The sequence below is a fragment of the Falco biarmicus genome, chromosome 1 (genome assembly GCF_023638135.1).
Source record: "Falco biarmicus isolate bFalBia1 chromosome 1, bFalBia1.pri, whole genome shotgun sequence".
NCBI lineage: Eukaryota > Metazoa > Chordata > Aves > Falconiformes > Falconidae > Falco > Falco biarmicus.
The window spans coordinates 79,640,376-79,657,543 of NC_079288.1; the positions used below are offsets into that span (position 1 = coordinate 79,640,376).

General features: G+C 37.2%; 1 protein-coding gene across 3 annotated transcripts in view; it reads right to left on the reverse strand.

Annotated features, from left to right (window-relative positions):
• The window catches only part of CFAP99 (cilia and flagella associated protein 99), a 63,676-nt gene that overhangs the window by 32,041 nt on the left and 14,467 nt on the right, over nt 1–17,168 (reverse strand). For all 3 annotated transcript variants that reach the window (XR_008819369.1, XR_008819372.1, XM_056324117.1), the window contains exons 3-6: nt 16,439–16,583; nt 13,498–13,592; nt 6,925–7,037; nt 4,045–4,219 (exon numbers count right to left, since the gene is read on the reverse strand). Coding sequence is in view for 1 of the 3 variants with exons in the window: in XM_056324117.1 (XP_056180092.1) it covers nt 4,045–4,219; nt 6,925–7,037; nt 13,498–13,592; nt 16,439–16,583 (528 nt within the window). In the remaining 2 variants the exon portion in view is untranslated. The remainder of the gene's footprint in view (nt 1–4,044; nt 4,220–6,924; nt 7,038–13,497; nt 13,593–16,438; nt 16,584–17,168) is intronic.

Genomic DNA, 17,168 nt, shown 5'->3' on the forward strand with positions numbered 1-17,168 from the left:
CTGCTGGAGAAAATACACTGTGTGGAATGAGCCATTGCTCTGGTTTACTATGGCTGTCCTAATGTCTGTGTAAGGGAACACTACTGGAGGTGTACATTAAATGTTCGGAGGTAGAGGACTGAGAGGGTCCTCCTAGCATTAGTCAACAATTTGGGAAAGCATTCACATGTCAGAAAGTGCTACAGAAAAAATGACGAGGAAAGACATTGTCTGGCTGCCACATGGATCAATAGGAGACAAGGGACTGTATGGTTTTGAGTTGGGCTGAAACTTCTGGGGGATTTCAGTATTTGCTTGACCCATACATTTTGCCCAGAAGTAAACTCCAAAATGTTTCTTTCCTATGTGGGTCAGATAGTCTGCCAGTTTACTGGACATCTGCTTAAATACTTACCTTGCTAAAAATGTTCTAGCTCAATTAGAAGTTACAGAATTAATTCAAGAATGGGAAAAACCTATAATCTGTATTGTACCAGAGGTCACTTTAGAGAACATGGGGATCCCATCTAGCTTTATTGAACTATACAAAGAGCTACGCTCTGAAAAACTCATGAATCTGATGTACTTTCACTGCCTTTGCTATTTGACATTGTTTGCTGGTAAAACAAATGCACAGACAGAAGAAGCTAGCAATTACATGCACTGGTGAGACTGCTCAAATATTTTTGTGAGCTTTTTAAGTTAAGTAGAACTGAAAGTGTTTCCCAGCAGTATCTAAGAAATTTTATTGTGCTTTTTATCTATTAAAGCCCAGAGAATTTGCAAAGGGTTGCACAGGCAGTGAGTATCAGTTTATTTCACTCTTCTCCCTAGCCATGTGCTTTACCTGCAGAACTGGACTCATCTGCCAGCGTAAGATGAAAATCTCTCCTCAGAAACTGCTATGCTTATTCCAAGTAATTTAAGGAGGAGATTTTCGAATCAGTCAGCTCTGTTTCAAAAATGAACTTAGCCTTGAAACTTAGTCCTCAGATACCATGGTGATTGATGAGTACCAATCAAAGAGACAGACAGACACTACAGCAATTACCCAGTTGCTAGAAGAGAATGAATAAGTCACTATAAGTAAATTGTAAATTCCAGCATTAGAGACATGAAAAAGGCCAAACCGTACCTACTTAATCCTAACGTGAAAAAAGGGGGCTGTGAGTAAGAGACAGCAACTTTGCTTTTCCTCTCCAGTCAGTGGTCAGGCTCACCTATGCTTTCTGGATATCCTTTAACCAGAGGTTTATTTAGGGAGTAGGTACCACAAGAAGATTAAGGAAGAACAAAATGAATAATCACTTAAAGCTTCAGTAGTCATCACTCTTCTATTTTTTTAAAGTTACTGTCGTAAGATGGACAAGAGCAAGCTCATGCAATTCTAGTGTATTAAGAGCTTCTACTCTTATATATAACCAGAACATAAAGATAAATACATTACTTGGTCTATATATTTGCAAACAAAATCCTCTGTATTGGCCAAATGAATTCACCCATTTAATTATTTTAAATCAGCAACCCCACTCATGAAGCACAGCTGAAATAATCAGGAAAAGATTTTAAAAATACGCTAAATCTGACTGAATGTTATTACAGTAACATCTCAGTGCAGCCTTTTTATTTTTTTAAAATACATTATTGGTTTACAGAAAATCTAAAATTAAAATAGTTGCATAATCTTATTATTCTAGTACAGTGGTGACATTAAAAGAATGGATTTTATTTGTAACTCAAGGTCAAGATATCCAAGGAAGTTAAATGTGTCCAAATAATTTTGCATGTTATCAGGTTTAAGCACCTGTCTCCATTTGTTTCCTTCGCAAACTTCAAGCTAAAGCACTCATTTTTGTTTCTAGAATTGTATTTATGAAGTGTGTATGCATATCTGCATGCTTGTGTGTGCATATATGCATTAGTGTGCAAAGAACAGCGGAGAGAATTTATAATTGCTCGACCAATAGAGTGAAATGTTTCATTATTAAATTTCAAAATTAAAGTATTTTTCCTTTTCACTTAGTGTTCCCCATTTCTGACGAATGTTTATGATAATGAATGATTATCCTAACCTTCTAGGCCTATGTTACTCCAAAAGACCTTTCCAAGGTCAGTGGAGAGTCCCATCTCAGTATAGATCATAAGGCAACAACCCTGCCTCCTGCAGTAACCCGCATCTCCAGTCCTCTCCTGTAAAGGAAGCCTATGTTCATGGTACAGGACAGCAGTACTATCCCAGCTCCTGAACTAAATGTATGTAACACATCTCATCTTACTTTGCATTTTGTCCCTACTATGGAATATAATGATTACTAGCAGAAAGAAATACCTAAAATAATAATCTTATTAATCAGAATGAATTAATTTCACCATAGGGATGCAATAACTGATCAGTAGTCATTGCTCAGAATCTAGATGCCTCTGTACGATTTCACAGAGCAGTTTCAAAGCTGAGCAGTAACTACGCCTGTAGTTATTGTGACCATAGTCCCTGCTAATACACCACATGACAAGTTCTTTGACAGACGTATGAGAGCCATGAGAAAAAACGGGATATCTCATAAAATGAACAACTCTGTGAGAAAATGGGTGAGAAAATTTCTGCAGCAGATTATGGGAAGTTATCTAGATGAGCTTTATTCCTGTGCATTCCTCTCAATTACATACAACTCTCCACCGTACAGTAGCCAAAACTATGGCCTGCTCTCACTTTTCTAACTCTTTCTTGCCATCTGGACTGTCTTTTCAGTCTCTGTTCATTTCAGGATCTAAAATGGGAATACTGGCAACAATATGGCAAATTAAAGTGAAGCTTAATTTGCTGAGATAGGTACAGAAATGAGCACAACATATGTCACCACTACACTAATGGGTTTTAGATTCATACAGCTTTTAAATTTGCGGACTTGGCCAGAATGTAAACCAAATTTAGTATAATCCTAACAACACAAATGAACTTCAGTAAATGCATCCGCTTTAAAGCAAATTTATTCTAAGAGGGTCTGCACAGCATAAACGTACTAAAATGACAGCAATATGACTCATTTGTATACTGATTAAGTAGTTATTAAATGCAGTTTTTCAGAGCCTGGTATTAAGCTGTTTCAATGTAAAATCCCATTAACTGTATAACACAGCACCATTAAATTGCTCTGCCATTCTAAGATGTAAATGGTTTCTAAAAGCATTCAACACATGTATTATTTAAAACCTGAAGTGCTAATACAAGGTGGCAGGTAATGCCCAAAACTATGACTTCCAAGCTCACTTCCCACTGCATTTAAATATAGATGATTTTGGATTCTTTATTAAGTTAGTCATAGCAGCTTGATCCCAAATCCTGTTTGCCTTACCCCAGTGAGCTAACTTAAAACCAATCGTGTGTCTCCAATTTGTACCCATGTAACTAAAGCACAATCTTAGACAATGAGTAAAACAATAGCTTAGCATTTCAAAGATAAATTTAGTCTCATTTATACATAAGCAATCTATTTAAACTGAAAAACCTTAATTTTAGAGATTCAACATTAATACACATAGAAAGGAATAAAATTCCACCCTCAGGAAGGAGCTGCAAACATAAAGAGTCCATCTCATCTGCAGTGAAATTGCTTTGCCATTTATTTTACTGAGAGTTCATCTACAAAAAATCTAAGCTTATAAAAAATTTTCATTTGAATGTTCATTTCTTACCTGCTTCAGTGCATTATCCAAAGCAAACATCTTACAAATCCAAGGACAACCAGAAACACTTGTATTAGTGCTGTCATCAGTCTGTACCCATTGTATAGTTCTGCCTCCTGAAGTCACAGAACAACTGCAGGAAGCAACCTTTTCCCTTTGCTTTGTTTGGCTTACAGTTTGCTTACAAAACATTCACTGAAATGCAAATAATTAGTTTGGGCTTTTTTAGAAATCTGACCTTCAGTACCACAATATTACAAAAATCTTTGTTGATCTGTCAAAGGTTGAAGATTGTCTATAATTATTTTTAAGGAGACTATTAACTCCCCTACCATGATTTTGTGCACAAGCATACATAAATCTCAAAGCATAAAAACTCACCGGTGGCCTTTTTTCCAGTACTGGTATTGGCAGAGGTATAGGAATGGCACGTCGTCTGGGCACAGTCAAATTAAATTCCTTTGGGTGAGTGACCATCGAAGTCTTGACAGTAGTAGTACCGTTGTTTAATTTATCTGTGAGCTGTTCAATCAGTTGCTGTACTTTTGGCTGCCACCTTAAAAAAAACCCAGATTTTTTAGATTTATTTAGTTTCTTTCACACAAACTTACAGTATATGAGGTTGGCACTGGTGCAAATTCCATAATACTTTCAGCCATTCAATTTTAATAAAACTGACCTATGAATTTGTACTCATGATTTAGTTGGACTGTGTTATTTCACCTCTTGATAGATGCTAGTCCATTCAGACTACTAGTGGTGAAATAGCCACAGTTTTTACTGAGTAAGCAGCTACCTCACCAGTTAGTTTTGCAGCAGCACCAGACTGTGAATCAGAAAGGCAGCTGTCATAAGCTAAGTACACACTTAACATACTTAGACGAAGAGACTGTGAACAAACAGTGGTCTGAGTATTGCCTCTTTTACCAACTGACAGCATACACATAGATCAACCTCAAAGCACAGGCAGTTCTATTAAAAAAAATAGTAAGATGTAAGGACTTTGGTGGATTAGCAAATGAACCCTCAGTGAACCCTGTGGGGCAGCCAAGATGATTTTGATTTCTCTGTGTTTGGATTTTGGCCTGTATGGAGGTTCAGCATTCTTCCAAGGAATGACAGAAAGGTGCAGAATTCAAGGTAAGACACAAAGAGGTAATCACAGGGCTAATTATGATGACAGCTTCATGTCAATTATTCCTCCTCTATATGTGTTCTATCCTTAGGCATTACACATGCAGCGGAGCTTTCCCAGAACCTAAAAAGCAGCTGACAATGCAGATTTACAGTAACTTGCTTATGTGACTTACTTTAGCTAGCACTGTCATTATGGCATGAAGCTTGCAAGTAACTTCTGCAATTAATGCAACTCCATTAAAATAAATAGGACTTTTTATATTAACCTCATTGACATTAAAAAGACATACTTAAAAGAATTTAAGCTATTAAACTGATTAAACTGATCAGTGCATTCTCAGCCCCCGAAGGAAGTTTCAAACCCAGTAACCAAATATGGTCTTTAACATTACATCATGGAATCACAGAATCATTTAGGTTGGAATAGACCTTCAAGATCACCAGGTCCAACCATTAACCCAGGGCTGCCAAGTCCACCACTAAACCACGTCCCCAAGCACCGCATCTAATGCGTTTTTTAAACACTTCCAGGGATGGTGACTCCACCACCTCCCTGGGCAGCCTGTTCCAATGCTTTACCACCCTCACAGTGAAGAAATGTTTCCCAATATCCAATCTAAACCTCCCCTGGTGCAACTTGAGGCACTTTCCTCTTGACTTGTCACTTGTTATCTAGGAGAACAGACTGACCACCACCTGCCTACAGCCTCCTGCCGGGTAGTTGTAGAGAGCAAAAAGGCCCCTCCAAGCCTCCTTTTCTCCAGGCTGAACAACCCCAGTTCCCTCAGCCACTCCTCATAAGACTTGTGTTCCAGACCCTTCCCCAGCCCCATTGCCCTTCCCTGGACACGCTCCAGCACCTCAATGTCCCTCTTGAAGTGAGGGGCCCAAAGCTGAACCCAGGATTCAAAGTATGTATTGTATTAGAATATACAGTTCTGTATAACTTATATTTACTACTTCTAGGCAAAATGTGTTTGTTACATTGAATGTAACTGACTGTGAAGGACAGGTCCAATAAGCTTAGTGTAGTTTAAATAAGGAATAGATTAAGCATCTGCTTGCATGCATATGTACATACAAAACCTGCATGGATATGTGCGTATATATCTATGCATCTCTGTATCTTTACTATTGTAAGCATATGTTACAATTAGAATCACTACAATGGAATATATTGAGTCCAATTCTGACTTCAAATATATCGCTGCAGTTCCTGTAGAACTCAGTGGAATCTGGAGTACTGCAAGCCAAATCTCTACTACACGTTTGTTAATTTGGCATAATCTACATAGTATGAAAGGATTAATTCTACTGACTTTGATATGGCAGAGCTAGATGCCAACTCTTTTTTAGCTGGTATTATTTGCAGCATACTTTTGTCTAACAGTGCCATGACCTGCGTTAATCTATACTGCACTGAGGAGGATGTGTGACTGCAGCAATATCAGTGTACCAATGCTAGCTCTAATTTATCTTTCCTGGGTAAAAACGAGAGCGGAAAAGTGACACAATAGGCTGCAGAGCTACTGATTCTCCACATGAAAATGTTTCAGTCTGGCAAGGGTCCTCATGCTACTGTATCGCCACCTAACCAATGTGGGGACACACCTGGCACCTCAGACCACCTGAACTGTTAAATGATGCTGCAATTGACCTAATGATTTTAAAAGACTTGTTTACATGCTTATCTGATTTCCTCAGACGGCATTTGACCATTGGCATAAACAAGTCTGTGCATAAAGACATACTCAGGATGCCAAACACCTTTTTTCAAATGCTTAATGTTAGACAGATGTTGAAGTGACTTATGACGAGGCACAAGTCTAACTCTGTGAGATAATCTGAACCTTCTACTTTTTAGAATGTTTTTTTCAGAGTATGATGTTTGATCTGTTCAGGGGCACCGAGAAGCAAATATACGACAGCTGAGAAAGGACTCCTCTATGAGAGAACCTTGCCTCTGGGTAAGTAAAAGGGATTACTATGGTCTCACAAAGACAAGAAGTGTTCTGAGTGACTTCAATATGAGAGACACTTTAAGAGCAAATTGAGCTTTCAGGGGGGAGCTTTCCTCAGCTTTTAAACTTTGAGGTGGCCACAGGCTACTTAAGTACTGCTTACCTTAGCAGTAGATCAATCCAGTTCTCTTTTACATACTCTGAATCGTAGAAACGACTCCATTCATCTTTTATCCACGTGTTCAAATACAAGGCATTGAAGAAGAATCTAAGAAACTAATAATAGGTAGTTTCTTTTAAATATGAATACTGAATACTGGAGGCATGGTATATATAAGACTACAAAAAAGATAAGTTGCTCTTACTACAAACAATGCTGAAGAACTTGCTTGTATTTTACCCTGTAATTATAATCATAGGTGCTTGGTATTTGTAGATTTTTCTTAGTTCTGTTAGGACAGCCCCATGTCTTTCAGCCCTATTTTGTAGAACACTAATAGATAATAAAATATTTTCAGTGGCCCAAAAAAAAATCCAGGAGCTACAACATGGGAATGTGTTAATGCAGCTTTAATTTGCTTCAAATATTGTGAAACAAAAGTTTTTATTGAAAATGAAAGTAATTACTATTGCAATACACTGATTTTAGTATAATTATACAATAGAGATTCAGAGCCTAATATACCCACAATCAGCTCCTGATTATCTATAGCTGGATGATCCACGGTGCCCGGAAACACGGCAAGCCTGGTACTGTACCTGAACTACTTAATTTGCTATCAGCTCCCTGGGAACTGGGCAGGGAGAACTGCTGAGAACTAAAGTAACTGCTGTACAATATGGTTTCTTCTTTTGTTGAAATATAATTAATTGGCATATACCCATTAAACTAGAAGACTGAAATTTGGCACACTTACACATTGTTGGGCTCTACATGCTGGAGAAATAGCAACTAACACTTGAATTTTTGTTTCCCACTGGAGTTCACCAGAAGGTCAAGAGCCTTTCTTTAAAACCTGAACTGTTCAAATGGCCTTATGCAACACTCTTGAAAAATGGCACTCAGATTCAGTCTGTATCATTTACAGCAACATAAATTCCAAACTTGAACATGAACTTTTTCATTAAAATTCTTGGAAATGAAAGTACAAGCAAGTATCATGCTGAAATAATCCCCGTAACAGAAAAGAGCACGCTACATAATATTGACATTATGAGACATACTGGAAAGCAATGTGCAGTCACTTGAGAAGCTTTCAATGGAGACTGCAGAACTTACTAGTCCAGACTTGGTATCAGCCCCATCTTGGGTTGGTTTCCACAGAGCCATATAGGTCTTTGTACTGAGTTTTTAGTTCTGGAGGACTACCAAGGAGCTTCTTTCTTAATTCACATGTGGTGCCTGGCCCAAGGTGGCTTAGAGCTTTGTGAATAATTCGGCTATAAACAATTCAGATTTGACTCAAGGTGTTTGCTGCAGATGTTCAACAGGTGCAGAAATCCTACTAGTTGAAATCTGTAGTCTCGATGTGACCATTTCCAAGGAATTAACCTGTAATTTTAGTCTTATTTTCATCTATTGTGCTTTTGATAGAGTCAAAAGACTGATGAAGGACTAAATTAATATTACCCCCCTTGGATTCCCATTCCTGTCTAGAAACTACTGCTCTTCCCCAAAACTGCAGCTGCTGGCACATCAACACACCATCCAAAAGAAGATATTTAATCCCTAAAAGTATGACTATAAACTAGGCCTTGAATTGTGAAGGAGTTTGTTTTCTGGTGCTTCCAGATTCACTGGAGTTTGCTAAGTGTATGGTAAGGGATGCATTTAATCCCGTTGGTCTAGAAACTCATTCATCCTTCTGGAGGATCTTCCTCTGCAGTGCAGGCATGTTGGATTACATTTTTCATCTAACATAGCAACTTCTACTTATGCCAAGTATAAATAAAATGCTAGAAGTCTAGACAGAGTTCACTCTGCAACAGAACTGACGCATGGTACATATGCTACTTCTACCAGTTATTGTAGCAATATTTTACATCCAGTTATCCCAGCTGTATATAGGATTATAGACCTAGTGACCATGTCCCCTGCCAAAGTACTCTTCTTACCTTACAGAAGGCCCTGACTATACACAAAGTTTATAAAAAATGTGTTTTTAAACAAATGTAAGCAGTAATACAGGAGTGGACTGAACATGAGCTGATATACTTAAACTGAGGCAGACCTGAGGGGTGAAGCTAGTTTCAAATTTCTAGGTATTGAGAGAGCTCACAGAAGAAGTTGATGCAGAAATACTGTAGGTGTGATCTGTAAATCCTCCAGTTTTCTTTCACTAGCTTTCATTTAATCTCAGAGGGACCTGAAACTCCTCCCTCTCTGTGTCCTCAGGATTCCTCTTTTATAGCCTAGTCCATCCTCAGAGGCTTCAGTCAGTTTTCTGCCACATTGCCACATGAAACTAAGCCTCTGAACTGTTGTTTCAGCTCTCCCTGACTGATCTCCATCTAGACTTCTAAATATTTGCTGTAACTATCTTTCACAAGGTACTTGAAACTCAACTACCTCTTCAAGGCAGACGAAACTATAATAAAGGCACACAGTCACCAAGTTCTAGCTGTTGTATTTAACAGGGCTATGGACCCCTGGAGGCCTCCTGCTGCAACACCAGTTATGTACTGGTTATTAATATTTCACACTGTATTAAGACAAATGAGTAATTATGTGATTGATAAATGCTATCACGTACTCCTAGGAGGTACAGAGAATGGTTAAGTGTGTAATCAGATATCAACACTGTGATGTATATTTTAGTACTGTTGTAGTCACAGTCCCCAGAGAAACAGTGAGGATACGCCCCAGTACGCACCCCACTAGAGAAGGCTTTGAATGCAGCTCTGAAACAGTTATCCAGGCAATGCAGAGATTGCAAATGGCAATGCAGGATTACCAGACATCACTTCTGACCAGATTCTGCCTGAGCTGAAGGCCACAATCTTGGTATTGATAATCCATATCACAGATGGCAAATGTAGGCATAATAATACCCATTAAGCCATAGCGCATTTCATTTCTTAACAACAAAAACTTTTGTGTTTTGTGAACTGAATTGCTAGGAAAAATCCCTTATATTTCTGTTTTGTCTTTGGCCACCTGTGACACAGGTGGCAATCCCAGTATCAGCAGCTCTTGCTTTTACAGCAGCAACATGTGGCTTGAAGTTCTCACGGATTTCTGTTTGGATGTTACCAGCATCTGTCTCCTTAGAAAAGTCACTGGACAGTCATTTTGGTAAGAGCATTATTCTGCTTACTCCTCTGTCTTGAACGTTCCAAGAGTTTCACTACTCACAGATCATGATAACCAAGATTCAATTCCCTTCTAGAAAAGCAGTGGAATTACACCAGAAATTAACTGTATCCATTTTTACTATCTTAATATACTCTGGCTGTAGTAAGACAGGTGTGTATAATTAAAGACTGTTTTGTAATGCATTTTTACAGGTGGGCTGAATTGAGATTTTGTTTTTGAGAATTTGAATGTGCCCTGCTAATTTTTACACAGTAGGATTGTATAGATTTCTAAAAACAAGTAAAAAATGGTAAGTTTCCTCATCTGGTATTATCGTTACATCCATGTGGTCATTTGCAGAACTGAAATCCTTACATTCACAACATAAGCTTTTGACTCTTAAGGAAGTAACTGCAAGAAACAGCAGGTTCTGCTTTTCCACACAGATCAGCCACTACCTGAGAATGCTATTATTTCGTCTGTACATATCTACAGCTATTTGCTGTAGTAGCAAATGCAATCAAGGAGGCTTCTGTCCACTCTTCATCGTCTGATTCTTTCCCTCTTATTATAGTTTAGTTCTTCAGCTATGCTAGCTCAACCACCTGTAGGATTGTACTTTTCGGCTGCAACAGAGAAACGAAGAGGAAGGCAAGAAGCTCTTAAGGCTTTCCTATGAAGAAACTGTAATCTATTTTGAGGATCCTGAGGGAAAGGTGTAGAGAAGAGTGTCCTAGCATGGTGTCAGGTCCTTCTGCCATCGCATGACCCAATTTGGACTTTTTTTTACCTCCATGTCCACCATGAGGCTGATCTTGTCCTGCTTCTTACTGATCTTGTCCTACTATTCCTACCTCATTGTAACACCAATTACAACAACCAGTTCTTATGTAGTGATTTTCCTTTGCAGATCTCAGAAGTTCTTTATAAAGACCTCTAATGCTGTTAGAAGCAGTCAGAACATGAAGCAGAGCAAAACAGGTTCCTGAACGCTAGAAAGCAAGCACTAGTTATTTTGCATTTTTTACAAGGCAATAATGAAATTATAAAGCTGTTTACTTCAACTTTTTTTTCAATGATGTATTTTCTCTAAGATATAAACCCTTAAATTTTATAACAAATATAAATTAAAAATATGTATGAATAATGGAACAGAGAAATAGGCTTGGGCTTGCAATGCATAGCTAAGTTCTTGGAAGAACAATCACACCGAAGTTACAAAATTGGGCTCTATCCTATGGTTCTGTAATTATACAATTATATATTGTATATATATAAAAAATTTTTGCATGTATTTTTAACATTACAGAATGAGATCCTATGATTTCCTGTTCCAGCAGATGAACATGTGTTAGTGAGATAGCATTATTATTCTGCCTGGATATTCTGTCTAAATGAAAATATTTGAACATGCATCAATCACAGGGAAATACTGTGACTTCAAATTGAATGGATTCCATTCAAGAGAGAGGTCTACTCACAAAAGTTAATCTCATTCAGGTGAAGACTACTCATTTGAATAAGGTTTATCTGTATGATTAAGAAAATTCCACTGTCTGTTATGTGCAGAAAAAGGTATTTTTTTATTAAAGTAGATCTATTATAAGCAAATATGTGTGAATAATTTTGCTGCATCTCAGCTGAACTCAGACAGAATAGTCATCAGGCAAAATCTACAGGTCAGCATCCTGAAGGAGAATCCCAAATTTCTGATAACTTCTGTTGCTAAGGCTGCAGATCTATCTGCCTTCTGTTGTTATTGTCTCTGTTGCTGGGGGGACCAAATGCTGCTTCTAAATCCTCTGCTGCAGGTGCATTAGTATAATCTAACATCACTTTGAAGATAAAGATCCTCTTTTAATGCAAGAGAAGAAAACCTAGGTACCATGGTGATGAGGATCTGATAAGATACTTAAGCAAACAAAGTTACATCTAGAGGAAAAAAAGTAGCAGGTGCAGACCATCCCCATAATGCAGCACTTCCCTATCAGAAAAGAGTTATTCCAGACAAGGAAGGAGATACTATCTGAAAGAGAACATCAGAGCACTGATGCTTAAGCCATATAAACCTAGGTGAATGGAATCAACAACAGAAAACTGGAATGAAGTGGGAAAATTCTGTTGCTAGCTGAATGAGCTCAGGATGCATCCAATCCAGTGGCTTGTGTCTAGGATGTTTACCAAAGAAGGGTCTGGGAAAGCATTTTAGGCAGAGTGATTTGTCTGGCTACCAGATTATGATAATTCTTCCAGCCACTTCTCTGTTCTTTCTAACAGTTAATGAAATGTAACATTTTTGTCTCTGAATGGCAATTAATAAAAAAACATTCCCTATCAAGCCCATCAAACCAAAGCGAATAGAGCTTTTCTAAAAACATTATGCAGACAACCTAACCTACTCTCTCCCTACATATCACAAAGCAACCGTACTCATTAAAGAGATGCTGGCATCCACAAGAACATTCAAAGTCATCAGTATAAGGCTAAACCTTAGCCTTTTGAGTATTAATTACTAAAATTTGCCTATTTATCTCTTGCGTGTCATACTTGTTATTGAAACACCATGTTTGGACTATACTTAAAAACATCTGGATGATCAAAGTTCACATATGCTGTGTCACCAGTATTTAATTTTTAGCCAATTTTCCTAAGAAAACAGGGCTTATGAGAAGGAATTGCTGCTCAGTTTGTCCCTCTGCACCTCTTTAGAACACAGCTTTTAAGATAATCAGCACTTTCAACCATTTTGAAACAGAAGCAGAAGATATCTGTATTTGTATAAATTTCATTTAAATTAGCAAACAAGTAGTGGAGTGAAACCCAAATTTGTGGCTCCAGAGAAGAAAAAGCAGGCAGAACTTTGTTGTCATGCTTTCTATTTGGCAGCAATGGTTTGATCAATTGCATGTATGTTTTAATGGGTTCATTGGTACATGCAAACTCCAAATGAACAATTGTGGTATTAGGAAGGAGAAAAAGTGATGGAAGGGCAATAGGCTGGATAATCAAAGTGGCAGTGGGTTGTTCAGGGAAAAAAGAACACTAATCAGCAGGAACAACAAGTTCCAATAGGTTCATTGTATATGGAAAAAACTTCTCCTGCCTAAAGTCAAAGAATGTGGGCAGAGCCAAGAGTGAGTATGCAAATTAGAGGGACAACTGGAAATCACATTAACTGTAAATCATGTGATTATTCTACCTTCTTAGATGATATAAAATACATTTCCAATTAATCTTTGATTGAATATGAGATAGTCACTGTTCAAGTATAGAAATGGAAGGTTTTTGTGATAACAAAATACTAATTCTGAATTTAAACAGAAAGTAACACTAATTACTTAATTTAAATTACCCTGAAAGTTGAGAAAAGTCATCTGATTAATCAAACACAATTAATAGATTATTAGTTTTCTTTAAAAAAATATTTTGTAGTTTCATTACCTTTTGCATTTTTGCAGTGTCCTGAGATTTCACAATTCTGCTGAAGTGCTGAAGACCGAGCTCTTCTAGTTGAAAAGTAGCCAGGTAACAAATAACTGTCAAAAGATACATACATTTAAAATACAGCAGGTAATTCTAACAAACCTATACTCTATACTCAGTGTACTCTGGGATTTAGGCTGTTACTGTAACTTTAAATAATCTTCAGTATTGTTTATCTAACTGAGCAACATAATGCTTGACAATGAGAAATTGTAATACAAAGTTATAATGTTAACTCTGTGTTCATTATTAGCATCATGACTCTATGCTATAGTTCATATAAATTATCTCCTTTGTGAGTTAGATCCAGCCTAGTGCAAATCTACATGATTTTATAGAATTCTAACAGCTGAGGGTCTAGCCACTTACATTAAAAATGTAAAACAAATGTAGTTATCTGAAGTCATTCACAGAGGTCCTTCTGATGCTTGCAAGTATGTGTTTGCAAAACTGGGGGAACTACCATAGTAGTGTCTGGAATCCTGCAAGGCTGAAAGTAAGATCTTGCCATGATTTCACAGTTGTTTCACTATGCCAACATCACCACTAAAATAAGCAGCTCTGTCAACCCCTAATTGCTTGTTCTCATCCCATCCTTTCACTTCCTGGTGTTTCTTCTCTTGGGCAAGTACAGTCACCCACACAACCAAGTTAAAACAGATTGTAAATTTTACCCTGAAGCACTTTCTTGATCAGTTCACTGGATGTCTGCTAAACACAAGTTCTAACCCCAGAGAAGATATGACACAGGGGTGAGAATGAGTGGCCAGTGATGAGAAAACAGGCACCTTGTTTCTTTGGGTAGTAGTACCAGTTTATACAACAAATATTTGCATAATCCATCAGTGAAATTCTGTTAGTCTGGCAACAGGCAGGGAGAACAGGAGTCAGATGGCTCCTGAGAAACATGACTGAAAAGTTTCTGACATTATTACATTGTTGGAAACAGCTTTTTCATAATGTAGCCAAAATTTTCAGTGTAAGCAAGTTTATTCTGGGAAAATTTAACATGAACAGGAGAAATAAAAGAAAGTTTTGATAGTGAATTTTTCAACATACTCTGTTTTTAATGTTTTCAGAGAGGATAGCTCTTATTCTTCTGTTCCAGAATCATAGTTTATCATACATAACAAAAAAACCCCACACTAACAAAAAACCCTAAAAAGTCATATTTCTAGTATGGTTTGTTTTTTTTTTTTTTTGGCAAGTGACCATTTTACAGAGAGTGTTGTAATCTTTGGTTTTATTCTAAATTAGAATAAACCCAAGTCTTTAAATTGTGAAATTCTCTGGGAAATCCAAAACTGTGCAGTTTGATACAGGGTGAGGCACAGGCAGTGCAGTGAGATTTTTGCAGATCTGTAAAGTTCATGAGCTCCTGTATCAGCTTTCATTTGACCATAACCACTTCGATCAATCAGGCTTCACTTGCACTGTAGTATTTTAGCTGCCACCAAACAGTAATGATAAAATCAGTAAATTCTGACCAATATGCTGCCGCCAATTCAGTCTTGTGCTTTAGCATAGCAACATATTTAAGCAGTCTTAGCAGCATATACATTTATCTCCTACAAGCTTTATTAAATTCAAATCTGCTCACACATAGCAACAGCCATTTTAAGCAGCTTTGATCATTTAAGTGTCAATGCAGCTTGGCAAAGGGAATCACAAGCAGCTTAAAAAAATGTAAGCCAATGACCTTAGACTCTCAACTTGTTGATAAAGGAAAATTTTCCATGGCCTACCCTCTGCCTATGATTAATGGAGGCTTTTGAGTGGACCAGTCCTGACAATCCAATTATAGCAACACTCAGCTTAAAGGTATAATTTATGTGCCCCAGACAGTGAAAAACATGGCTTTGGAGAAATGGAGACAATGAAGCATTACCAGTTAGAATATACTCAATACACTTTTAACTTCATCCTTGACAGTTTAGGTTCCCTTTTGTTTGTTATTTGATTTAAATTTCTATACCTTTCCAGACTATCACAGAAGCAACCAGAAATGGCATAAAAAATCAGTACATTTTAAACCACAAGATGCAGATAAACTTGTATTAGATATGGGGTTTTTGTATTTTTCAATGACTTTGAATTAAATTGACTGGACTTTTGAAAGTACCCACAAAGCTTCAGAATGTACCTGACTTACAGAACCAATACCAGTGTGATTTCTGATGCCAGCTTATTTAGCAAGTTAATAAATCAGCCTCAGTATAAGTGTATTAAATGCACAGCATAAAAAAATTTTTAAATTACTTTTTAATGTACTTCTCAATGCCTGAAATAACTTTGGGAGTAACAACAACTCTGATTAACTAGCTCATACTATCAGATACAGTTGTTTTGTAACTGATTCTAACCGAGTAACTAATCAAAGCAAAATAATTGACCTCACTCATGGAGACAGACAGAAGTCTATTTACATCACTGTGATGATCAGTAACAAAGAAATCCATGTATGGATAGAGACATATCCTCAGCAGACAGAGCTTTGTTACACAATTTCATATCTGAATGGCAGATACTAGGTTGCATAGAAGAGAATAAAAGGAAATCACTGAAGAATATTTTTTTAAGTGATGGTTAAACTTTCAAGATACTTCTTCCAGCCACTGAAGCTATTTTTCATCTGCACGTTACCTAATCTGTAGGCATATTCTGCTGAATTTTCTTAGGTAAAAAAAAAAAATAAAAAAAATTTCTTAGGTTCCAGCTAACACCTGTGAGAGTCTAGACTAAATAACAATTCCAGGATTTAGGCTTTACATCATATGGTTATTGCACTGGGCACAATGACAGCGCTTCAAATGTAATATAATATTAAGACCTACACTAGTAAAATAATATTTTTAAAAATTTTGTGGTAAGCACATTTGGCGTTTTGAAGAAAACTTACCTATATAGAGATTACGCTCAGAAAACAGGCAGTATCTCCCATCCTGAACAAAAAAGGCATTGACTACTACATCCAATAAGGGTTTATATTCTATGCATCCAGCTAGTGTATCCAACACGAATTTTTCTTCTGTCATGTTAAGAGTCTATAGAGACAGAAAATTAATAATGATTAATGTAATCTGGAAAGAAAATGCTAGTTGTGTACAAATAGAAGTACAATCATTTTGAAGCAAATGGAAAACATGAATAACAAATAGCAGTGCCTTTGGTAGGGCTGATGCACTTCTAATACTACCAAATATGGGCAGCCCTAACAAATTAATGACCCTTGTTAAGTAAAATGTAACCTTCCCCTATGTTAAACTTTCAGTTTATTTGCTGACATACACATTTAGTTAAAAAGCCTTGATATGTGAATATTAACAGTTAATGCAAAGAAAATTGGAAGTTTCTGAGCTATGAGCAATGATTAAGTTTCAGTAAGAGTGTGTGTTTCCAGTAGGAAACGTGTTCTTTGTCAGTAAAGTCTGTGCTACTTGGTGAGATCAGATTCAGGGAAGAACCTGGACAGAGATTGTGGAAACGACTCTTTAACTGCTACTGTAACCGAATATTGGAGAACATGATGAATTTTAACTAAACCTGTGAGTGCCAAGATTCATGTTAATGCAGACTGGTTCTTATCCAGCTGTCCTCTCGTTCAGTCATAATGTTCATGCAATACCACA